This window comes from Chelonia mydas, chromosome 18 (assembly GCF_015237465.2).
Source record: "Chelonia mydas isolate rCheMyd1 chromosome 18, rCheMyd1.pri.v2, whole genome shotgun sequence".
Classification (NCBI taxonomy): domain Eukaryota; kingdom Metazoa; phylum Chordata; order Testudines; family Cheloniidae; genus Chelonia; species Chelonia mydas.
In genome coordinates this window covers 8,671,399-8,688,868 of record NC_051258.2, presented here as the reverse complement: position 1 = coordinate 8,688,868, position 17,470 = coordinate 8,671,399, and the positions used below count along the sequence as shown (strand labels likewise).

At 49.7% G+C, this 17,470-nt stretch overlaps 1 protein-coding gene and 1 long non-coding RNA gene across 4 annotated transcripts; both read left to right on the top strand.

The window, feature by feature from the left end:
* Positions 1-6,590: 6,590 nt before the first annotated feature.
* On the top strand, positions 6,591-10,262 carry LOC102938652 (basic phospholipase A2 homolog Gln49-PLA2). 2 transcript variants are annotated; one of them, XM_027829935.3, is made up of 4 exons: positions 6,591-7,137; positions 7,915-8,059; positions 8,672-8,778; positions 9,356-10,262. In XM_027829935.3, the coding sequence occupies exons 1-4, from the start codon at positions 7,098-7,100 to the stop codon at positions 9,496-9,498; spliced, it is 435 nt and encodes a 144-aa protein (XP_027685736.2). In that variant the 5' UTR covers positions 6,591-7,097; the 3' UTR covers positions 9,499-10,262. The 2 variants fall into 2 exon arrangements, with proteins under 2 accessions (XP_027685736.2, XP_043387557.1); XM_043531622.1 differs by lacking the exon at positions 6,591-7,137 and having other exon boundaries at positions 7,146-8,059.
* A 925-nt stretch (positions 10,263-11,187) lies between these two features.
* LOC122463247 lies at positions 11,188-15,803 on the top strand. 2 transcript variants are annotated; one of them, XR_006286418.1, is made up of 3 exons: positions 11,188-11,453; positions 14,330-14,430; positions 15,660-15,803. It is a non-coding gene; the product is annotated as an uncharacterized LOC122463247 (long non-coding RNA). The 2 variants fall into 2 exon arrangements; XR_006286419.1 differs by lacking the exon at positions 11,188-11,453 and adding an exon at positions 13,833-14,075.
* Positions 15,804-17,470: the final 1,667 nt, after the last annotated feature.

Genomic DNA, 17,470 nt, shown 5'->3' with positions numbered 1-17,470 from the left:
AGCACTTGCTCTGGTTGGCCGCCCTGCCAGCAATGGTTCCTCTCCACTGGCCACTCCTGCCAGCCCACTGCTCGCCACTCCTGCTCGCCGACTGTCAGTTACCTTCTGCGGCCACCTGCCTCTCTGCTGTGACGTCTGCATGTCAGTCTGTTATTGATTTTCAGCTTTTAGCTGGCTGGGCAGAAACACTGTCCCACCACAAGTGATTTCAGTTCTCATTGAAGTACTTAAAATAACAAAAGTATCAGAGGGGTAGCTGTGTTAGTCTGGATCTGTAAAATCGGCAGAGTCCTGTGGCACCTTATAGACTAACAGACGTATTGGAACATAAGCTTTCGTGGGTGAATACCCACTTCGTCGGAGTCGGTTAGTCTACAAGGTGCACAGGACTCTTTTGCTACTTAAAATAACAAAGGCTCCTAATCGAGCCTGTTTAGCGCTATCTTCGAACAACAGTGGAGAGAAACAGGTTAAACCAGGACCCTTAGGGAGAGTCCACACCTTCTGGCTGGGACACCTGTCCCCTCCCCTCTTACTTTTACAGGGGTCTGGCATTGGAGCCCCTGGCTTAATAAGGTCCTTTCAGCTAAGGGTGACCCCCTCGTTTGGGATCGGTTAAGCACAGTTCTGCTCCCTTTTATTCATAGAATAAAGACAACAACATTGATAGCAGCATTTCACTCCCCCTGCATTCAGCACTAAAGTGATTTGTGACCCAACACCAGCCAAAGTTGATCACTTTGAGCAACACCACTCTATCTGCTGGATAGCTAAGCAGAGTGGGTGTGTTCATGTAAATACACTTTGCCCTGATGTGTCTCCCCCTCCCAGCTAGCTGTCAGGGGAGAGTTCATTCAGACCCTGCTTACACTTGCTTCTCTTTCTCTTGTTAACGACAAGTCCCTTACTCCACTAAAAGGCCCATTCAGCTGTGGGAGTTTGCCGGACAAAGCGTTCCAGCATTGGGCCGTATGCCTCACAAAGCATTCCACTGGGCCATATGGAGCAGCCTGTTTTCTAAAGCCTGCGAGAAAACCCCTTGAACAGACGATCAGGGTGGATTTGTTTTTTCTTCCAGGTCCTGACTAGAGGAAGATGAGGCTTCTCTTGGCGTTGGCTGTGCTGTTCTCCTGCAGTAAGTGCAGTAATTTTGCAAACCCTCTAACACGTGCTAATTATCCTGGGCCTGATTCTGATCTCGTTGACACTGGAGGAGATTCCATGTAACTCTATTGAAGTCAGGGCAGTTGTCCCGGGATAGAACTAGGGTGAGAGTAGAACCTGAGGGTCGGATTCTGTGGTGCCTTGCGCTGCTGATGCAGCCAGCTAGGTGAGGATTGCCACACAGTTAGAGACTCCTCTGGTGGCATAGAGCTAGTGTTGCGGATCCGGTGGCACTCCTTTGCCAGGTGCTCATATAGGGGGTATAGCCCAAGGGGGGGGCATGCTTCCAGCCTCCTGACCATCCATTACAGACCCTTGTTAGAGCAGCTGGGGGAGCATCCTTGTTTGCAGCTAGCCGAGGACTGGGTGGGCTATGAAGGTGTCTACATCTTCTGTTGCATGCACCCCCACTCCAGCTCCATGCTACGCTCTCCTTTGCTGCTGTTTAGGATTGGGATGTGGTGTTTTGGGGATCCCCCACACCAGTTAGAGGTTCTGTCACCACCTGCCTTGTAACTTGGGTGCCTGAATGCCGTGCGGCTAGGGCTCAGAGCCCTGACACCAATAGCCAGCCGACAAGCATAAAGGGTCTCACCCTGGCTTCCACTCACCTAGTTACTCCTTGCACAGTGATTCCAACAGCCTTACTACCCCAACTCTCCCCAAATCCATCCCCCCCGAGTTCTGTAACTACCAGAAGCTTGGACCTTTCCCTTCTGGTTCATCACCCCCGAAGGTGTTACAACAGCCCTCAGTTCTCAAGCTCATTTTGGTGCCTATGCTCCACACAGTTTGCACCCCCAGAGACCTGCTTGGGGTACAAAATGAAAACAAAAAGTTTATTTAATAGAAAAAAAAATCACAGCTTTGAAGATGAGCTCGTGATGAAAAGTAACACCAAACATTGCACAGAAAATAAATCTGCAGACACAACTTCAGGTGTTGCACTTCTAGAGTAGATTAAGGTGGGGAGGGATAGCTCAGTGGTTTGAGCATTGGCCTGCTAAACCCAGGGTTGTGAGTTCAATCCTTGAGGGGGCCATTTAGGGATCTGGGGCAAAAAAAATTGGGGATTGGTCCTGCTTTGAGCAGGGGGTTGGACTAGATGACCTCCTGAGGTCCCTTCCAACCCTAAGTCCCTTTTCTAATCTAAGTTACCTATTGCCTCCGAATGGTCTCCCAGTGCGCCTCCTTTTATAGAGGGGATCCAGCATTTCACGGACGGCTTCCCATTAGAGGTTGGCCCTCAGTTTCTGGATGAAAACTGCAGTTTCAAGCCTCCTCTTTAAAAGGCATTTCCCCCCCCTGTTTTTTTTCCCTTTCTTTCTCCTGGCATGGTGCCTCATGGTTATTTAGGTATGGAAATTCTAGACAGGGATGTCGTAATGTTTTCCCGTTAGCCTGAATGGCCCATCGTTTGTCTTTTCTCCTGGGTTGTACAATGCTAACTGCTTGGAGCTGGTTTTGTGTGAACAACTGGCTTGGGAGGTACCCCTCCCTGCCCGGTTACTTTACCACCCTGCTGTGAGGTGATGCTGGAGTTGCTCCGTGGTCACAATGTCGTGGTCACAATGCCGTGGTTACAATGTCATGCATTCAGCATTTCCTCACTGTTAAGCAATCAAGTGCTTGACCTTGGATTGGGAATTGCTTCTTATCCAGTGGTTCTTGACAGCTCCCTCCCTAGGCTACTGTGAGGCAGAATCCAAGGAACTGCTCTTAACTAACAATAAAGTAAAATAAAATAAGAGACCTGATCTGCCTTAACTGCTTCATGATACACAGGGTCAGAAGAGAAATTATTTAGAGGGAGAAAGCAACATGTGTCCTGTTTTTGATAAAAAATACTAGAGAGAACTGGCACATGTCCTCTGCCATGGTTAAGTTATGATGGGTGCCAGGAGGAGTCTCTCCATTCTCTTCAATAGTCTTTGGATCAGGGCCTAAGTGCATAAATGAACAGAGAGAAAAGTCCATTTTCTTTGCTCTTGCTTCAGTGCAGATTCGCTTTGGGCTGCTTCCGAATAAAACGGAAGAGTATAACCATGTTCTTCTCCGGGTTGTGACTCAGGGGCGTTGGACCGAACCGAACGGTTCACCCTTTGGCATGAGTGAGAAAGCAGGAAGGAGCTACCCCTTTAGCGTGGTTGCAAGTTACAATATCCATAAGTCCCCTGATGGTTCTGAGCCACAATGTTCAGATCCTGAGTCAAATTTCACTCCCAAAATTCGTGATCCGGGGTGTGGTTCAGTCTACTTTAGGTAATGGGGTTTGCTGTAGCGTTCTGATTCAGATCCCACGGCTGGGGTGGGTCAGATCTGGGTCTTTGGTTTAGACCCATTTCTATCACTTCTCTTTGTTTAGGGTGGAAAAAAATCACACCACGGCTACTGGCTAAGGCCCAGAACCTGCAAGTCAATATGCACAGAGCTCCATGCTGCCGGCTTAGCTTAGGTACATCTCTGGGCCCAGCACCATAGTATCTGAGCGCCTCATCGTCTTTAATGTATTCATCCTCACAATACCCCTTGTGAGCTTAAAGCCACTTTCCCTATTTCACAGATGAGAAACAGACACAGAGAGGCTAAGGCCCCAATCCACAGAGGCATTTGGGTGCCTAACCCCCCTAGGCATCCAGGCATCTATCTTCCACCTAAGCGTCAGAGCCATTCATACCTAGAAAACAGGCATTTCTCCACCTAAGTTGCATGCAGGGCCCAATCTAGTAAGGCATGCTCAGAGGTCACCTACCAGCTTGAGGCCCACTCAAAATCTGGTTGCAGAAGGAGATGTTGGTGCCTCTGTCCCGTGGTTAATGCTCTTACTTGGGATGGGGGAGACCCAGGTTCAATGTCTCTCCCTCTCCACCAGCAGGGGAGAGAGGATTTGAACAGGGGTCTCCCTTTTCACCAGAGGTTCAACTGCAAACCATAACGCTGCCCCCATCTCCAGCCAACCAGCCCTGTAAGGGGGATGCAGGTAGGTACACTTCCCATGGCCGATTGGCTGGAAATGATTGTCTAGTTTTCCCTGGGTTCCATCACCCACCTGTCTTAGAGGAGTTCAGTGAGTTCTGGCACAAGAGAGGTGTACATTGCACCCTTCCTGGATCTCAGGAAGGCTTCACCCACAGGGAGAGTAGCTGGTATAACTGCCTGTCCTGTCCCCACCTGGGTGTTTATGCTGGAAGGACAGCTTTAGATAACACCAGGGGCACCACAGGACCATGTTGGAAAGAGGCTACTAAGGGGATGCTCTCAAATGATCACATCCCATTCCAAAAGGCACCACTCTCTTTTTACCCTTTAACAATCACGAGAAGTCCTGGGCACTCTGTCATGTCACCTTAACCAGGTTCTCTTCCTTGGAGGCCCTTCCTCCATAGTTTCCATGTTCAGCGTGCCTGGTGGAGGCAAGAGAAGTGCTCCCCCTCTCGGTGCAATGAAAGTGCGAACACTTGGACCTCATCTAGTTTTACCTTCAAACCCAAGCATTGTTCTCAAGCACTGAAGCAAAGAGCCCAGTGGGACGGAAAGGATAGGAGTCGCTGGGTTCTCCACCTGGCAACATATCCTGCAGTAGGGTGACACATGCTTATGCCCTTATTATCATTTAATTATTGAAAGCCACCAGCGTGCTCCGCAGTGCACAGACGTAAAGGCCGACGTCGTATCTGTTTCACGGAGCTTATGTTCTATAGTAGACAATGCAGCTCACGCACACAGTACGTACAGTGCAGGACTAAAGGTTAAGCAGTGTTTTGTTGTTGTTTTTAAATGATATCTGCTCGATAGCTGATGCAGAAAAATCTGGATCTCAAATCATCTACAGCCTCCACTCCTCCAGGAACCTTCAGCCAGACAGTTCTGCCCAGTCCATGAACCCAGATCCAGGTCTCACTGCCATCAATGGGATTTTAGCAGGTGAATTTGTCCCGAAGTGCATTAAAAGTAGATTATTTCCATCCAGTTACTATAACAACCCCAGCTTGAAATCCATCCTTAGCCTCAAGTTACAAGCATTGTTGAGACTCGCTGGAGCTGAGCAACCTGCGCGATTCAATATGAAGGCGCTGCTAATCCCTCACAGCTCCCCTGAAGTGTGATGGAGATAAATCAGGACATAAGGGACAGGGGACAGGTGGTTGTTCTGGATCTTACAGCTGTTGGCACCTACATACTGACTTGAACTATTGTGACTGTCTCAATTCCTCTGACCACAGGTTGTCTGCATGCTCTTTACTGTCTGTGCACCTGGGCTGCCTATTGTCAATTAAGATAGGAATTTCCACCCCGGCCTGTGGGGCTCCATTGCTGTGTGCCCCTTGATTTAGCGCACTCAGCAGAACAAATCAGCAGTTGGAATAGCCGTGGGAACGGAGGATGAAAACCCTTTCCAAAGTTGGGCATGAAAAGGTTGACAATAACTCCATGTCAATGTGAAGAATCTCGTATGAGTAGTTAGTTCTGGATTATTGTAACACCTAGGAGCGCTAGTCATGGATCAAGGCTCGGCGCCTTAAAGTATTTCAACACCGACCTCCCACTGAAATCAATGAGAGTTAGGAACCTAAATACCTCGGAGGAGCTAGGCCCAGGACCGTCCTGCACTTGGTCCTGTACAAACTGATTGGGAATAACTGCAGTGGGAGGGTATTTTTGCTGTGTTAATCCCCTTCACATCTTGGCCTATGGTTGTAGCACCACCACCACCATTTAGCTGTGGTTAAACATAAACCTGCAGTCCTCACGCAGGCCAAACTTCACATTGGGTAGCCATGATTCTGGCCCTTTTCAGGTGTTGTTCCCTCGGACAATCCAGCACAGTCTCACTCTTAAAGACACGGGGTGAAATCTTGACCCCATTGACGTCAATGGCAAAACTCCCGGTAACTTCAGTGGGGCTGTGATCATTCTTCATTGTTCGGCGGGGGGGGGAATAGTTTCTTGCCAAACTGGCATCAGAATGCAGAGACTCTGCCAAACAGGTGTGAAACTCCAGCCTGTGAGTTTCTAGCACAGTGGAAGTGTTCAGAAAGGAGCAGTGTGAAATTGCCAGACAGAGACTGGAGTCTCTACTGGGGGTCTTCAGCATGATCGCTCATCCTGGCTTAAATACAATGGAAGAGTCCTTCAGACCCAGAGGAAAGAGGGAAATGGGCGACGCCTTCTATTACAGACCTCACCACTCATCTGGATCATCCTGGATGTTGGACCTTGGAGAACAAGATCCATCTGGCTGGGGCAGCAGTGGGAGGGACAGAGTAGAGAATATAAGGGCAACCAGTGGCTAGCACACATCAGGTGTTACTCCAGCTGCCAAGCTTTTCCCAAGCCCAGAGGAGGTGAGTGCTTTACAAAAGAGACTGCCCTCTAGTAGGGACCTTGCTACACTAATTCATTTACCTGGGAAGTGGTTAGGTATTATGGTGATTGGCGCGATAGATATTATTTACTGATCTTTTTCTTGCATTACGGGATCAAGCAGCTGATGCCCATTCTGACAAGTTGTAGCTTCTGCTTGTGTGTCATTGTGGGTTATTCCTTCTAACTGGTAACCGTAGTTCTCTGTACAACTAGTTCTCTGTACTTGGGACAGACTTCCCGCCCTTCACTGCAGCTGAGACTGGCTTTGGGACCTCGGGGTTCACTAAAGCATGTCTACACTGCAGCTGGAGGTATAATTTCCAGCTCAGGTAGATACACTGATTGAGTTGGATGACTACAAACAGTAGCATCCTGTACAGGGCTTTGACTCATTGCGATGAGTGGGTTCGTGCTTCAGAAGTTCGGACTTGCCCCTCTATCCTCTCAGCAGCAGCCAGCTATCCGAAGCCTGCCTGCTAACTGGAGCAGATCCAGAGATCGATACTACTGAGTTGTTTGCCTGAGTGAAAGATCCGGGTGTTTCCTCTCCCAGGTCCTGCACGAAGATGAGGAATCTCTTTGCAGTCATCTTGCTGATCGCCTGCAGTGAGTACAGCAAACTAGTGACTCCCTAGTCAACGCTGATTATGCGATCGCCTCTGCTCTGTATCCAGCAGGCCCCCCTCAGAGCAGAATCCCCAGCCTCAGGGCAGTGCAAGTGAGGCTCAGTGCTTTGTGCACCTGGCCGCAGCATGGGGTCTGGATGTCGGGTTTACTCAGCCCTTAACTGGGCGAGGCCCACACTGAGGTCACTGGGAGCTTTACCCAAGTGAGGCATATTAAAGCCTCAGGCCCCAGCTTGTGCATGGCCCCACACAGCTGTGTAACACAGGGGAGCGGGTAAGGTGTTCCCCTTGCCCCTTGCATTGCTGCACAGGGGCCTCTTGCAATACAAGTCCCTGTGCTCCGGGGAAGGGCTGTGCATTCCTGCTCTCCCACAGGAGAATGAGCTGGAGAAAGGGGGCAGGGAGGAGTTGGTGTCCTGGCCCTGCGTCCTCCTGTGCCGGTCCCCAGAGCAAGAGCAGTGCAACTATGGGAAGCGTCTATGCCAGTCTAAAGGCTGGAATGAGGATTGTGCATCCCCTTTGCAAGGAACACACCAGTAGAGGGCACAAGCTGTCTGGTGCCCCGTGTAGAGCAGTGCACCACCACAGCGCCCCCTACCAAAGGGCTGTGGCATTAAAGCCACATGCTGACCCCAAGGATTCAGCTCCGTGTTCTTTCATCCATGTAGTGTGCTCCCCATGTGCATTAAGAGGAGACGGGGGAGTGATCTTTCCTTTAGAGGAAACCAGCCTTCCTCGTGCTCTTGCTCGTTTGCAGGTCTGTCTGGGGCACAGGGGAGTCTTCTGGAGTTTCGAAAGATGATTAATCAAGCCACGAGAAAAAGTGCCATCCTCAGTTATTATGGGTACGGCTGCTACTGCGGGTCTGATGGCAGAGGGGAACCGAAGGATGCGACAGATTGGTAAATTGCCACTAGATTTTTTTTTTTTTAAATATATCATTCCTCAAGCAGCACTGTAATTCCCATGGGACTGGTCAAATGCTTAAATATCCCTATCAGGTGCAGCAGAGTTTACTATCAAGGGTCCTTTGCAGGAGACCAACTGGATGAAAAGTCTCTTAAGATGCTCACTGCCTTCTGCAGAAAGCTCAATTTCTACCACAGCATTTCTGATCCTTAGTTATGGTTAGATATGGCCCTGATTCAGACATGAACAAATACATGCATTAGTGGGAATGTCCTGGATATGTACAGTAAATCCAACAAATGCTTAGGCAATGGCCATAGAATATCAGGGTTGGAAGGGGCCTCAGGAGGTCATCTAGTCCAACCTCCTGCTCAAAGCAGGACCAATCCCCAACTAAATCATCCCAGCCAGGGCTTTGTCAATCCTGACCTTAAAAACCTCTCAGGAAGGAGATTCAACCACCTCCCTAGGTAACCCATTCCAGTGCTTCACCACCCTCCTAGTGAAAAATGCTTGCATAGAAAAGATCGTCTATACTGGATGATAGTCTCTTTCATTGTAAGCAGACCTTTGACGTGTGCCTCTGCTCTTCCTTCTCTCCGGAGGTGCTGCCGAGCTCATCACTGCTGTTACGAAAGGCTAAAAGCTAATGGATGTTATGGGAACAGACAGCGATATAGTTACACCTACAAGGACGGAGACATCCTGTGTGGTGAGTTCTCTCCCCGTGGTCAGGTTGGGATGTGCTTTGCGTCTACTCTCTAATCAGCACACTGGTTTGGCTCTTTGCCTTTCTCGCTCGGCCTCCTCCTTGGCCTTATCATTGATCCAGAAGAGAAGGGTTCGAAGGAGAGGGTAGCTCCAGGGTCCATGGAAGGACTCTGGCTGTCTCTCCTTGTGTCATGGACCAAAGAAGTGCATTAATGGCCCATAAGTATTGGAGTTGCAACACCTTGATTCTTTGAAAGCCCTGGTTCAGCTTCTGACCCAGTGACTTTGGCCCCTCATCCAGCTGATGTAGGTAAAGTGGGGTCCATGCAGTTGACTGTAAGGGGGTGTGAGGAGCTCACTTTTTAAGATCTCATCCAATCCAATGTAACCTACCACCAGTGTGAGTGAGGATGCCTGCAGCAGTACTCCATACCCACTTTGCACTCGCACAGCCCGAGTGTAAGTGACTCCACGGGGCCAGTGGGAAGTCAGGCCCTGAGAATTAGTCCCCTTCCTCCTCATCGCCGCGATTGTCCCATGAAAACCGTGCGCGTCTCTCTCTCTCTCTGTCTTGGCAGCTTTGGGGAGCTGGTGCGAAGAACAGGTCTGTGATTGTGACAAGAGCACGACTCTCTGCCTGGAAAGGAACCTGAAGACGTTCAACAGCCGCTACGTTCGCTACCGAGACAGCAAGTGCACAGGATTCACACCCAGGTGCTAGGGGCCACCCTGTCCCCAGCCCATTATTTTACTGACCACCCAGCTGACAAGAGTTTGCACATGCTGTTTCCCCAGGACCAGTGAGCCAGGAGCGGGACTGTAGAATGGACTGTGACCTCTGAGCACTTTGCTACAGAGGACAAGAGAAATTCCAGGGAACTGCTTTTAAATAGTCCAGCAGCTCTACCTTAAAGTGGGTCACTAGAGCAGACCAGACCGGAAGAGAACCACGTCAGGTGGCTGGTCGCCAATATAGGAAGGATGGTTGAGATACTGGGTTGGGTTCAATTCCTGGCTCTGGCACTGACTTCCTGTGTGACCTTGGCCAAGTGCAGATTTTAAAAGGCACTTAGGCACCTAACTCCCATTGGAACCCATGGGACTTAGGTGCCTAAGTACCTTTATGAATCTGGGCTATAATCGCTCTATGCCTCAGTTTGCCCCTCTGTAACATGGGGATAATAGTCCTTTCTTTGCCTGTGACTGTAGAGTGTAAGGGACCGTCTCTTCCTATGTGTTTGTACAGCACCTAGCATGATAGGGCTTTGATCTCAGTTTGTCCTAGAAGTGCTACTGGGATATATATAATACTACAGTACTAAAAATGGTGACTACGGACCATTTGGTTGAACTGGGATTCTCCTAGGATTGCTGGCATAAGCTCCCCATTGTTTAATATTCTGATTACAGATTCATTTCCTTCACTTTAGTTACCATGCTGTTCCCTTTCCTTTGCTTCTAAATAAAAGTGAGCAGATCACCTTATTCTGCAGCGCAGGACAGTCTGTTGAACCGATTCCCCCCTCTCCCCCGCCCCCCAAGGATTTTTTAGAGCAGGGTTTGTGCAGCACAATGGGGCACTGCTCTGGTTGGGTGTTGCTGTGAAGACTAGTGCAATACTAATCACAAAGCAGCCCTCCGGGCCATGACCTGGCCCACTCTTACCCTCAGTTGCAAGCATTGTCGGGAACCACTGGAGCCAAGAGACCTCTGGAGTGGAAAGCATAGGGCTGACTGATTTCTATACCTGGCATCAGCCCTCTTCCGTGGAAGTGTCTCAGGCAAGGATGGGTGAGGCCACACACAAAGCATGACTCAGTTTTTACCCAGGGCAGGTACAAAGAGAAGATACTGCTTAATATTTCCCCCAAACCAGCAGAAAAACGTTCTGGGAACAAAAGCTCCTGTGTCCTTTCTGCCTTCCCATCAGCAGTATCTCTAGCTACAGCAAAGTGACACGTACTCCTGCAAAGGTGGAATTGCATGTACAGAACAGGGGGCTGGGAAATGCCAAAGGTTCCTGTGTTTGTGTTCAGAAGGACGCACGCTGGAGGCATTAATGGGTACCTCAGTGCATGCTTTGGCACAGGAATATTTTGCACGCAAAACTCAGGCACTGAGGTTTGAAAATCGGATCCATGGGAACTCGTTTTTAGTCACAAAGTCACACACACTGAACCTAGAAAGACAATGAAACCTATTTTGCAAAACGTTCTGTGAAAAAACAGGCCCATTGTTGAGACTCAAAATGTGGGGAAAACTTTGACTGCGGGGTAGTTTTGCATTTCACAATGCGGCTCTCACGCCCCATTAGACCCTCAACTCCTCAAAGGGCTTCTATGCGAGTTAGGTGCCAAACTACCTTTGTGGATCTGGGCCTAAACCCCTATGGCAACAGTGTCCGGGAATCCCAGACACACTGCTGCCTAACAAATACATATTGGTGAGAATTGTAAATATTTGTACCTCCTTTCTTTCTTTAGTTTAATAAGGAGGAGTGGAGCTATGGAATGGCCATGTAACCAACAGCAATAAAGGTACAGTTAGTACTTGGCACTGCATGCTAGGCTCTCTTTAATGTTTACCGCTTTCTCTGGCTGGACGGTTATTTTCTTCTCTAACCTCTCCCAATTGAAATGAAGCATTTGCCTGGCATCACTTTACTTTTCCTGTGCTGTAAGTAAATACCCAAGCCTGGGGCATGGTTTTAACTCTCCTGATATTCCTGTAAACTCTGACATTGCCTAGAAGCTGCTGTCATAAAAAGCCTTAATGGTTTGCTTGAGACAAAGTAGTCTAGTGAAATGGTGTGCAAACTGGGGGGTGCAAGAGGTTCGTGGGGGGGGGGTGTGCAAAGAAACTGGGATCCTGTGCGTTCTGCAGGACCTGCTGCCATAATAGCAGGAGTGGGATAAAAATAGATTGGGTATTGCATGGCGGGACAGGAGTGAGATTGAAAACCATAGTCCTCCCGCCCTGCAAATAACAAGAACGCCCCGGCCGGCAGCTGCCGCTCTCCAGCAGCGGCGCAGGAGTAAGGGTTTACGTCAGATTACAAGTAACGGGTGGGCGAGTGCCACGAATGGTAAGGGGCGGGCGTGGCTGGGAAAGTTTGCACACCGCTGGTCTAGTGGACGGGACCCTTGGCTGGATGGCTGACTCTGCCACGGACCGTCTGTGCCTCTGGTTCCCTCTGTGTCTGTCCTGTCTCCTGAGCTTGGGAGCTGTCCAGGGAAGATGCTGTGTACGTACAGAGTGCAGCACAACCGGGGCACCAGTTTTAAGCACAATTAACTTTATCTGCACCAGGTTAGGAAATGGTTCTCATCTGTGGCACTCCCTGCATTCTGCGGAGGACACTGCGTGGCTGGACTAGCTGGTGTGGAAAGGAGGGGGCGAGTGGGTACTACCCTGAGTTGATGATGCAAGGACCCAGCAGTCCATAGGAGGGGTATGGGGGAGCTGTGGGTGAGATTCCTGATTACAGCCCTGCGTTCTGAGGGGATAGAGCTCCCCACGCTCGTAAGGTAATTCAGGCCCTGCCTACAGAATGATCTGAGAGCCAGGAGTGGGATGCAGTAGAACTAACATGAGAGGCAGGGGGTGCGTTTCCCCGATGTCCCTTTAGACACAGTTTAATTATCCCCAGCTCTTTGGTTGCAGTCCTGCCCTCGGCATGCAGTAACCTGACTCCGCTTGAAGACGAGACTTGGTGGGCGGCTGGGCAAAACACCATTCTGTATTACCGTGGTTAGGGATGCTACTGTGGACAGGGAGTATCCCTAGAGTCAATAAAGGAGATCGACCGGTAAGGGCACTGGGAAGTGCTACCATCGTTCAGTGCCCATGCTGCCCTCCTCCCCTCCAGAACTGGAATCATCAGCATGGCCCTTGATTTGTTACTGAGGGCAGCAACCTGGACAAGTGGTCAGAGCACAGGACTGGGAATCAGGAGAGCTGGGTTCTACTAGCAAGGAATTGTGTCACTTAACCTCTCAGTCCTTCAATCTGTCCACAGGTAAAATGAGGTTACTGCATGTCCACTATTATGAAGAGCTTTAAGATGCTTGGTAGATACCCACAAAAGATCATCATGATGATGATGATGTAGTTAAGTAGCAATCGGTCAGAGTGGGCTGACCCCCCCCCCCCCGAAGAGTAACTATTCTGTCAGTGTGCATTGTTTAACTACTGGCATTTACCTTCAAACCCCAGTGGCATGCTAGGAACTCAGAGAAAAGGGGCATTTCAAGGGAATCAAGGAACCACAACGGGAGATTGGCTCCAAAACCTGCTTCTGGCTCACTTGTTCGTCCACCTTCAGGAATGCTGTCATCGATATAAGACTCCACCTTGTCTCTCAGCTATGTAGGTGAATATCAAGTCTGAGGGAAGCATAGGTTTGTGGAGTCCAAAAATAATCTCATAAGGCGAGTAATGGATAGTTGAGTGCCAGCAGGTGTTATATGCAAAGACAACAAAAGGTGTCTTCGTAGCCCAGTCTTGTTGGTCTCTGCTGACTCTATGCCCAAGCAAGGTGATGTGACTCCTCACTAACTGATACTTGTTTAGTACAGATTTAAACCCTGGCTCCGTAAGAAGCTCTAAGACCCATCCCACGCCTACCAGATGTCCCACCCATGTTTTGTGGGATCAAATGAAGTCATCTAAGTATGGGAGGATGTCTTCAGCTCTCAAAGCTTGGGTAAGGCCAGTCACCAGCCTCTGAAATGCCCCTGGTGCGTTCATGAATCCGAAGGGTGTTCTGAAGAATTGAAACAACCCAAAGCATGTCACAAAGGCAGTTGGTTCTCAGTCCTCAGCTGCCACTTTAATCTGATGGTATCCAGATGCCAAATCAAAACTACTCACGTATTTTACTCCTGACATTTTATTCATTTGAGTGTATCTGATCTGAGAGGAAGCTGCTAGCTAGTTTGAACTGTCTGTGAGTTAAGGCACCTGTAGTCAACGCACATCCTCAAGTCTCTATTGGGCTTTTTCACAACTACAGTTGCGGATGCTCAAGGTGATGCGGATTGCTCAAGGAGGCCCCCCCTCCAGCATGCCCATAAGCTCTTGCTGTCTGCACTGATCAGGCCAGCATGCCAAACAAAGCATAGGCCTCCAACTAGAGATCAAATCTCTCCTGAGAACACGGAGCAATGACTCAGCCAGGAGACCTTAGTTACAGCAGAGAAACAGGAAATCGATCAAAGCAAATGCTGCATTGTTGGGAGGCAAACAATGAGCTGCATTTAATCATCCCCTTTGTTGTAGCTCTGCAGAAGGGGAATGGTAAGGGCATGTGTTTCACTCCACTTTCCCTGGGGGCCCTGAATGAAAACAGCTACGATATTCTGCTAGGAAGATGTACTGTAGATTGTGAGCCCTTTGGGGCAAGCCTTGGTCTTGCTGTGTTTCTACTCCCTCCCCAGGCGCTCTGATCTCATTCAGGGACCCGGTGTGCTACTGTAATTCAAATAACAACTAATCATGTTTTCCCTGCCATCCCCCCAGCGCTGGACTAATGCTGACTCTGTTCACACCAGGTGCTGTTATGCTCCCATCTGCTGCTAGAAGAAGTTGTTGGTACGTGGCTGTGATCCCAAATTGGAATTCTATTCTTACTCGTGGGGCAACATAGGCTGCGGTAAGTGAGAATGTAGAGACCAAGGCATGAACGGAATGGGTTTGCTCTCCGTAGAGACAGGCGGTCTCTGGGCCCCACTCCTCCCGTAGACTAGCAGGCTGGAAAATGCTATTCAACTGGTTAACAAGTGGAATGTGCTTGAAATAGGGAGCAGGCTGTACAAATCCTGGTTGCGATTATTATTCAGGTGACTGGTTAAGCAAGACAAGCTTCCCTATGGGTGAAACTCACCCCACAGAGAGGGGTCAGGACAAGGGCCTCCACACGATTTCAGCCCCACTTATGCCTTATTTTAAAAACTGAAGAGGAGCAAAGGCGTTTTGGTGGCCCCATGCCCTGGGGTGAATTTCACCTTGAGCTGAGTACAGTCCCAGGGCCCTGCTGCACCAGAGGGAATATGTTTTCTAGAGCAACTCGGAGAAGTTGGCAAACAGGGAATCTGCGCTCTCCCTAGCTATGTCACATGCCGCATGATTTCTGGCTATTGTCTATTGCCAGGAGGCACTCACCCAGGAAATTCAGTCGTCGCTGGGTGCATAGGAATCCGGGACAGGGAGCAGAATCTAAATGCCAACCTTGTGCTCCAATAGTGTGTTGGGGTGAAATTCCCCTCTGTGCAGGGCTCCAATATGAGGGCTAGGTACTGCTTAAGCTATTTTAAGGTCTTGCATGAGACTTAGCTGATGCGTAGGATACGTGCCAGCCTTCTGCACCAGGGTGAATTTCATCCTCTGTGCAAGAAAGGAACTGAGCACGTTCCTCAACATGGCGTGTGCCCAGCTGCTTTGCAGCCAGCACAAAGTGGGGTGCTCCAGACCGGCTCGTATCGTTCCAATCTTCTCAACAGTGGCATTTTCCAAACAAACATAAACCAGAGAGAGACGTTCACCGCAGGCCCCCTGCACCTAGTTATGGATTCGTGAGCTTCCTGTTTGGGAAGAGGCTCTATGCACCATCTAGGTTGTTATCACAGAAACCTCTGTAAAGCAGCAGTAGGACTGGTAGGCAAGGGGCCGAGCCAAAACCCACTGCAGTCCATAGAAAGGTTCCCATGGACTACAATGGGCTTCAGATTGGCCCCAAGTGACTTTCCCACACATGCAGTGGCTTGGCTGCAGTACTCAGGCATGCGATGAGAGGATCTGCATATGCTACAGCAGCTGATTCAAGGTAATTGCCCTGAGCTCTACTGGACTGTTCTCATGAGTCCCTGCTGGTTTATTTTTCAGGTGAGAAAACCCTCTGCCAGAAGCTGGTCTGTGAATGTAACGAGGCTGCGACCATTTGTTTCCAAAAGACCGGCTATATCTACCATGGAAAATATCTCTATTTCTCACAAATGCTCTGCAAGGGACCCTCTCTCCCATGCTAGGCCCACAGCTGCACTAGTCTCAGTGCTCTGCCAGCCCCATTTCTTTCCAGCGCTAGGTGCTGTTCCTTTTTCGGCAAGATATTACAAGTTCTAGCAGCATTCCTCAGCAGGGTTCTGAGCCAACACAGCAGGGAAGTCAACGGGAGCCTTTCCATTGACTTCAATGGATTTTGGACCAGGCCCTTAAGTACAAGCAATACCTGCCCCTACTAGTAAAAATAAAAGACAGCTTCTAAAGGGCAACCAGTGTTTTCAGCTTCTAAGAATCAGTGTGAAATTCCAGCAGCTCTGCCTACAAGCTTGGGCCATTTTGTATGATTTAACTGCTGATGGAATATTTGAAATAAACCTTATCATAGCTATCGTCCTCTTGTGTCCTGTTATACCAAGCTGAGCTCGCTCTCTCCCCCTTCTCCAATGGAGACGTTAACCAGTCAGCTCTGCCAGGCAGCTGCAGGGAGGCTTGGTTTTAGCGCCACCTCTTATTTAAGACCAGCTGGAGAAAGATTATCCAGAGACAGAGCGAGTGGCTATATGGGTTTGCAACTGTAAAAGTGGGAAAAGCTGCAGAACTGGAATACTGGACCGTGCCTCGAGGTCCTGAGCCAAAGGGCGTCTAAATCAGGCTTCCCTGGGCTTTGGATTGGGCCCAAAACGAACGGGCCTAAAGCGGTGCTGGGGAGATTAACTATGTGCTTGAGTGTGATTGGATGCATCAACCCCACAGTAGTTTAGCCTGGGCTAACAAAAGCCTGAGCCCAATTAGGCCCCTGGGCAGCACCTGGAGGGGTCTTAGGCAAAACTGGTGATCAAACCCAGCTGGGGGGGGGGTCTTCATAAAAGAAGGAGCGCAGGGAGAAAAAAAGGTCCAGGCAGGAGACCAGCTGGTAGTTTCCTCTCATGGGCTAAAGGTCGAGAGAAGCCTGGGAGCCCTGGAGCCAGAACTAGAGATGGCTGAGCGTGGAGGCAGTCTGGGAGGCCATGCTCTGAAATAAGAGCAAGAAAGAACTTTGCAGGCATTAGGCTGAGGCCCAGCAAGAAGCTTTGAGGAAGGAGGGCATGGGACTGGGAAAGGAAGCCTGAGAAGCTGAGGGTGTCAGGGAAGGCCCCTAGAGACAGGGCAACAGGAGATGGTGAGTTTCATGGTGGTAGGCCTGAAAGAGAGTTTAGTACAGAGTTGACAGACCGAGGGAGTCCCAAGCTGGCCAGAGATGAGCGTTTTTTCCCCATGGTGAGCCCGAAACAGGGGTTGATAAAGTCCTGGGAGTTAGTTGAGTGGGACTAGAAGTACTTGAGCTTTCTTTGAGCGAGCTACATAGAAGATCCCAGGTGAGGACCCTGTGGGTCTTTGTTAACCCCAGGAGAGAGGTTGAAGAAACTGGAACTTGAGTGGAGTACCCTGAAAGGGGCGTGGAACTAAAACGGGACCTGGCTAGAGTGCTGAGTCGCAAAAAGAGGCAGGCCACCACAGAACCAGAAACAACTGTCAGCAGGGGGTGCCGGAGAGGAAGAGTCTGCTCCTCCACACCCAGCCACAAGGAGGCACGCCAGAGGTGAGTCAACCCTTCGACGTGGTGATTTCACGTTCGAAAATATTTTGTGCAAAGACTTAAATGACATTCCGGTAGCTCAGTTACAACAACCTCCTTGGCCCTGTCCCCACAAAGG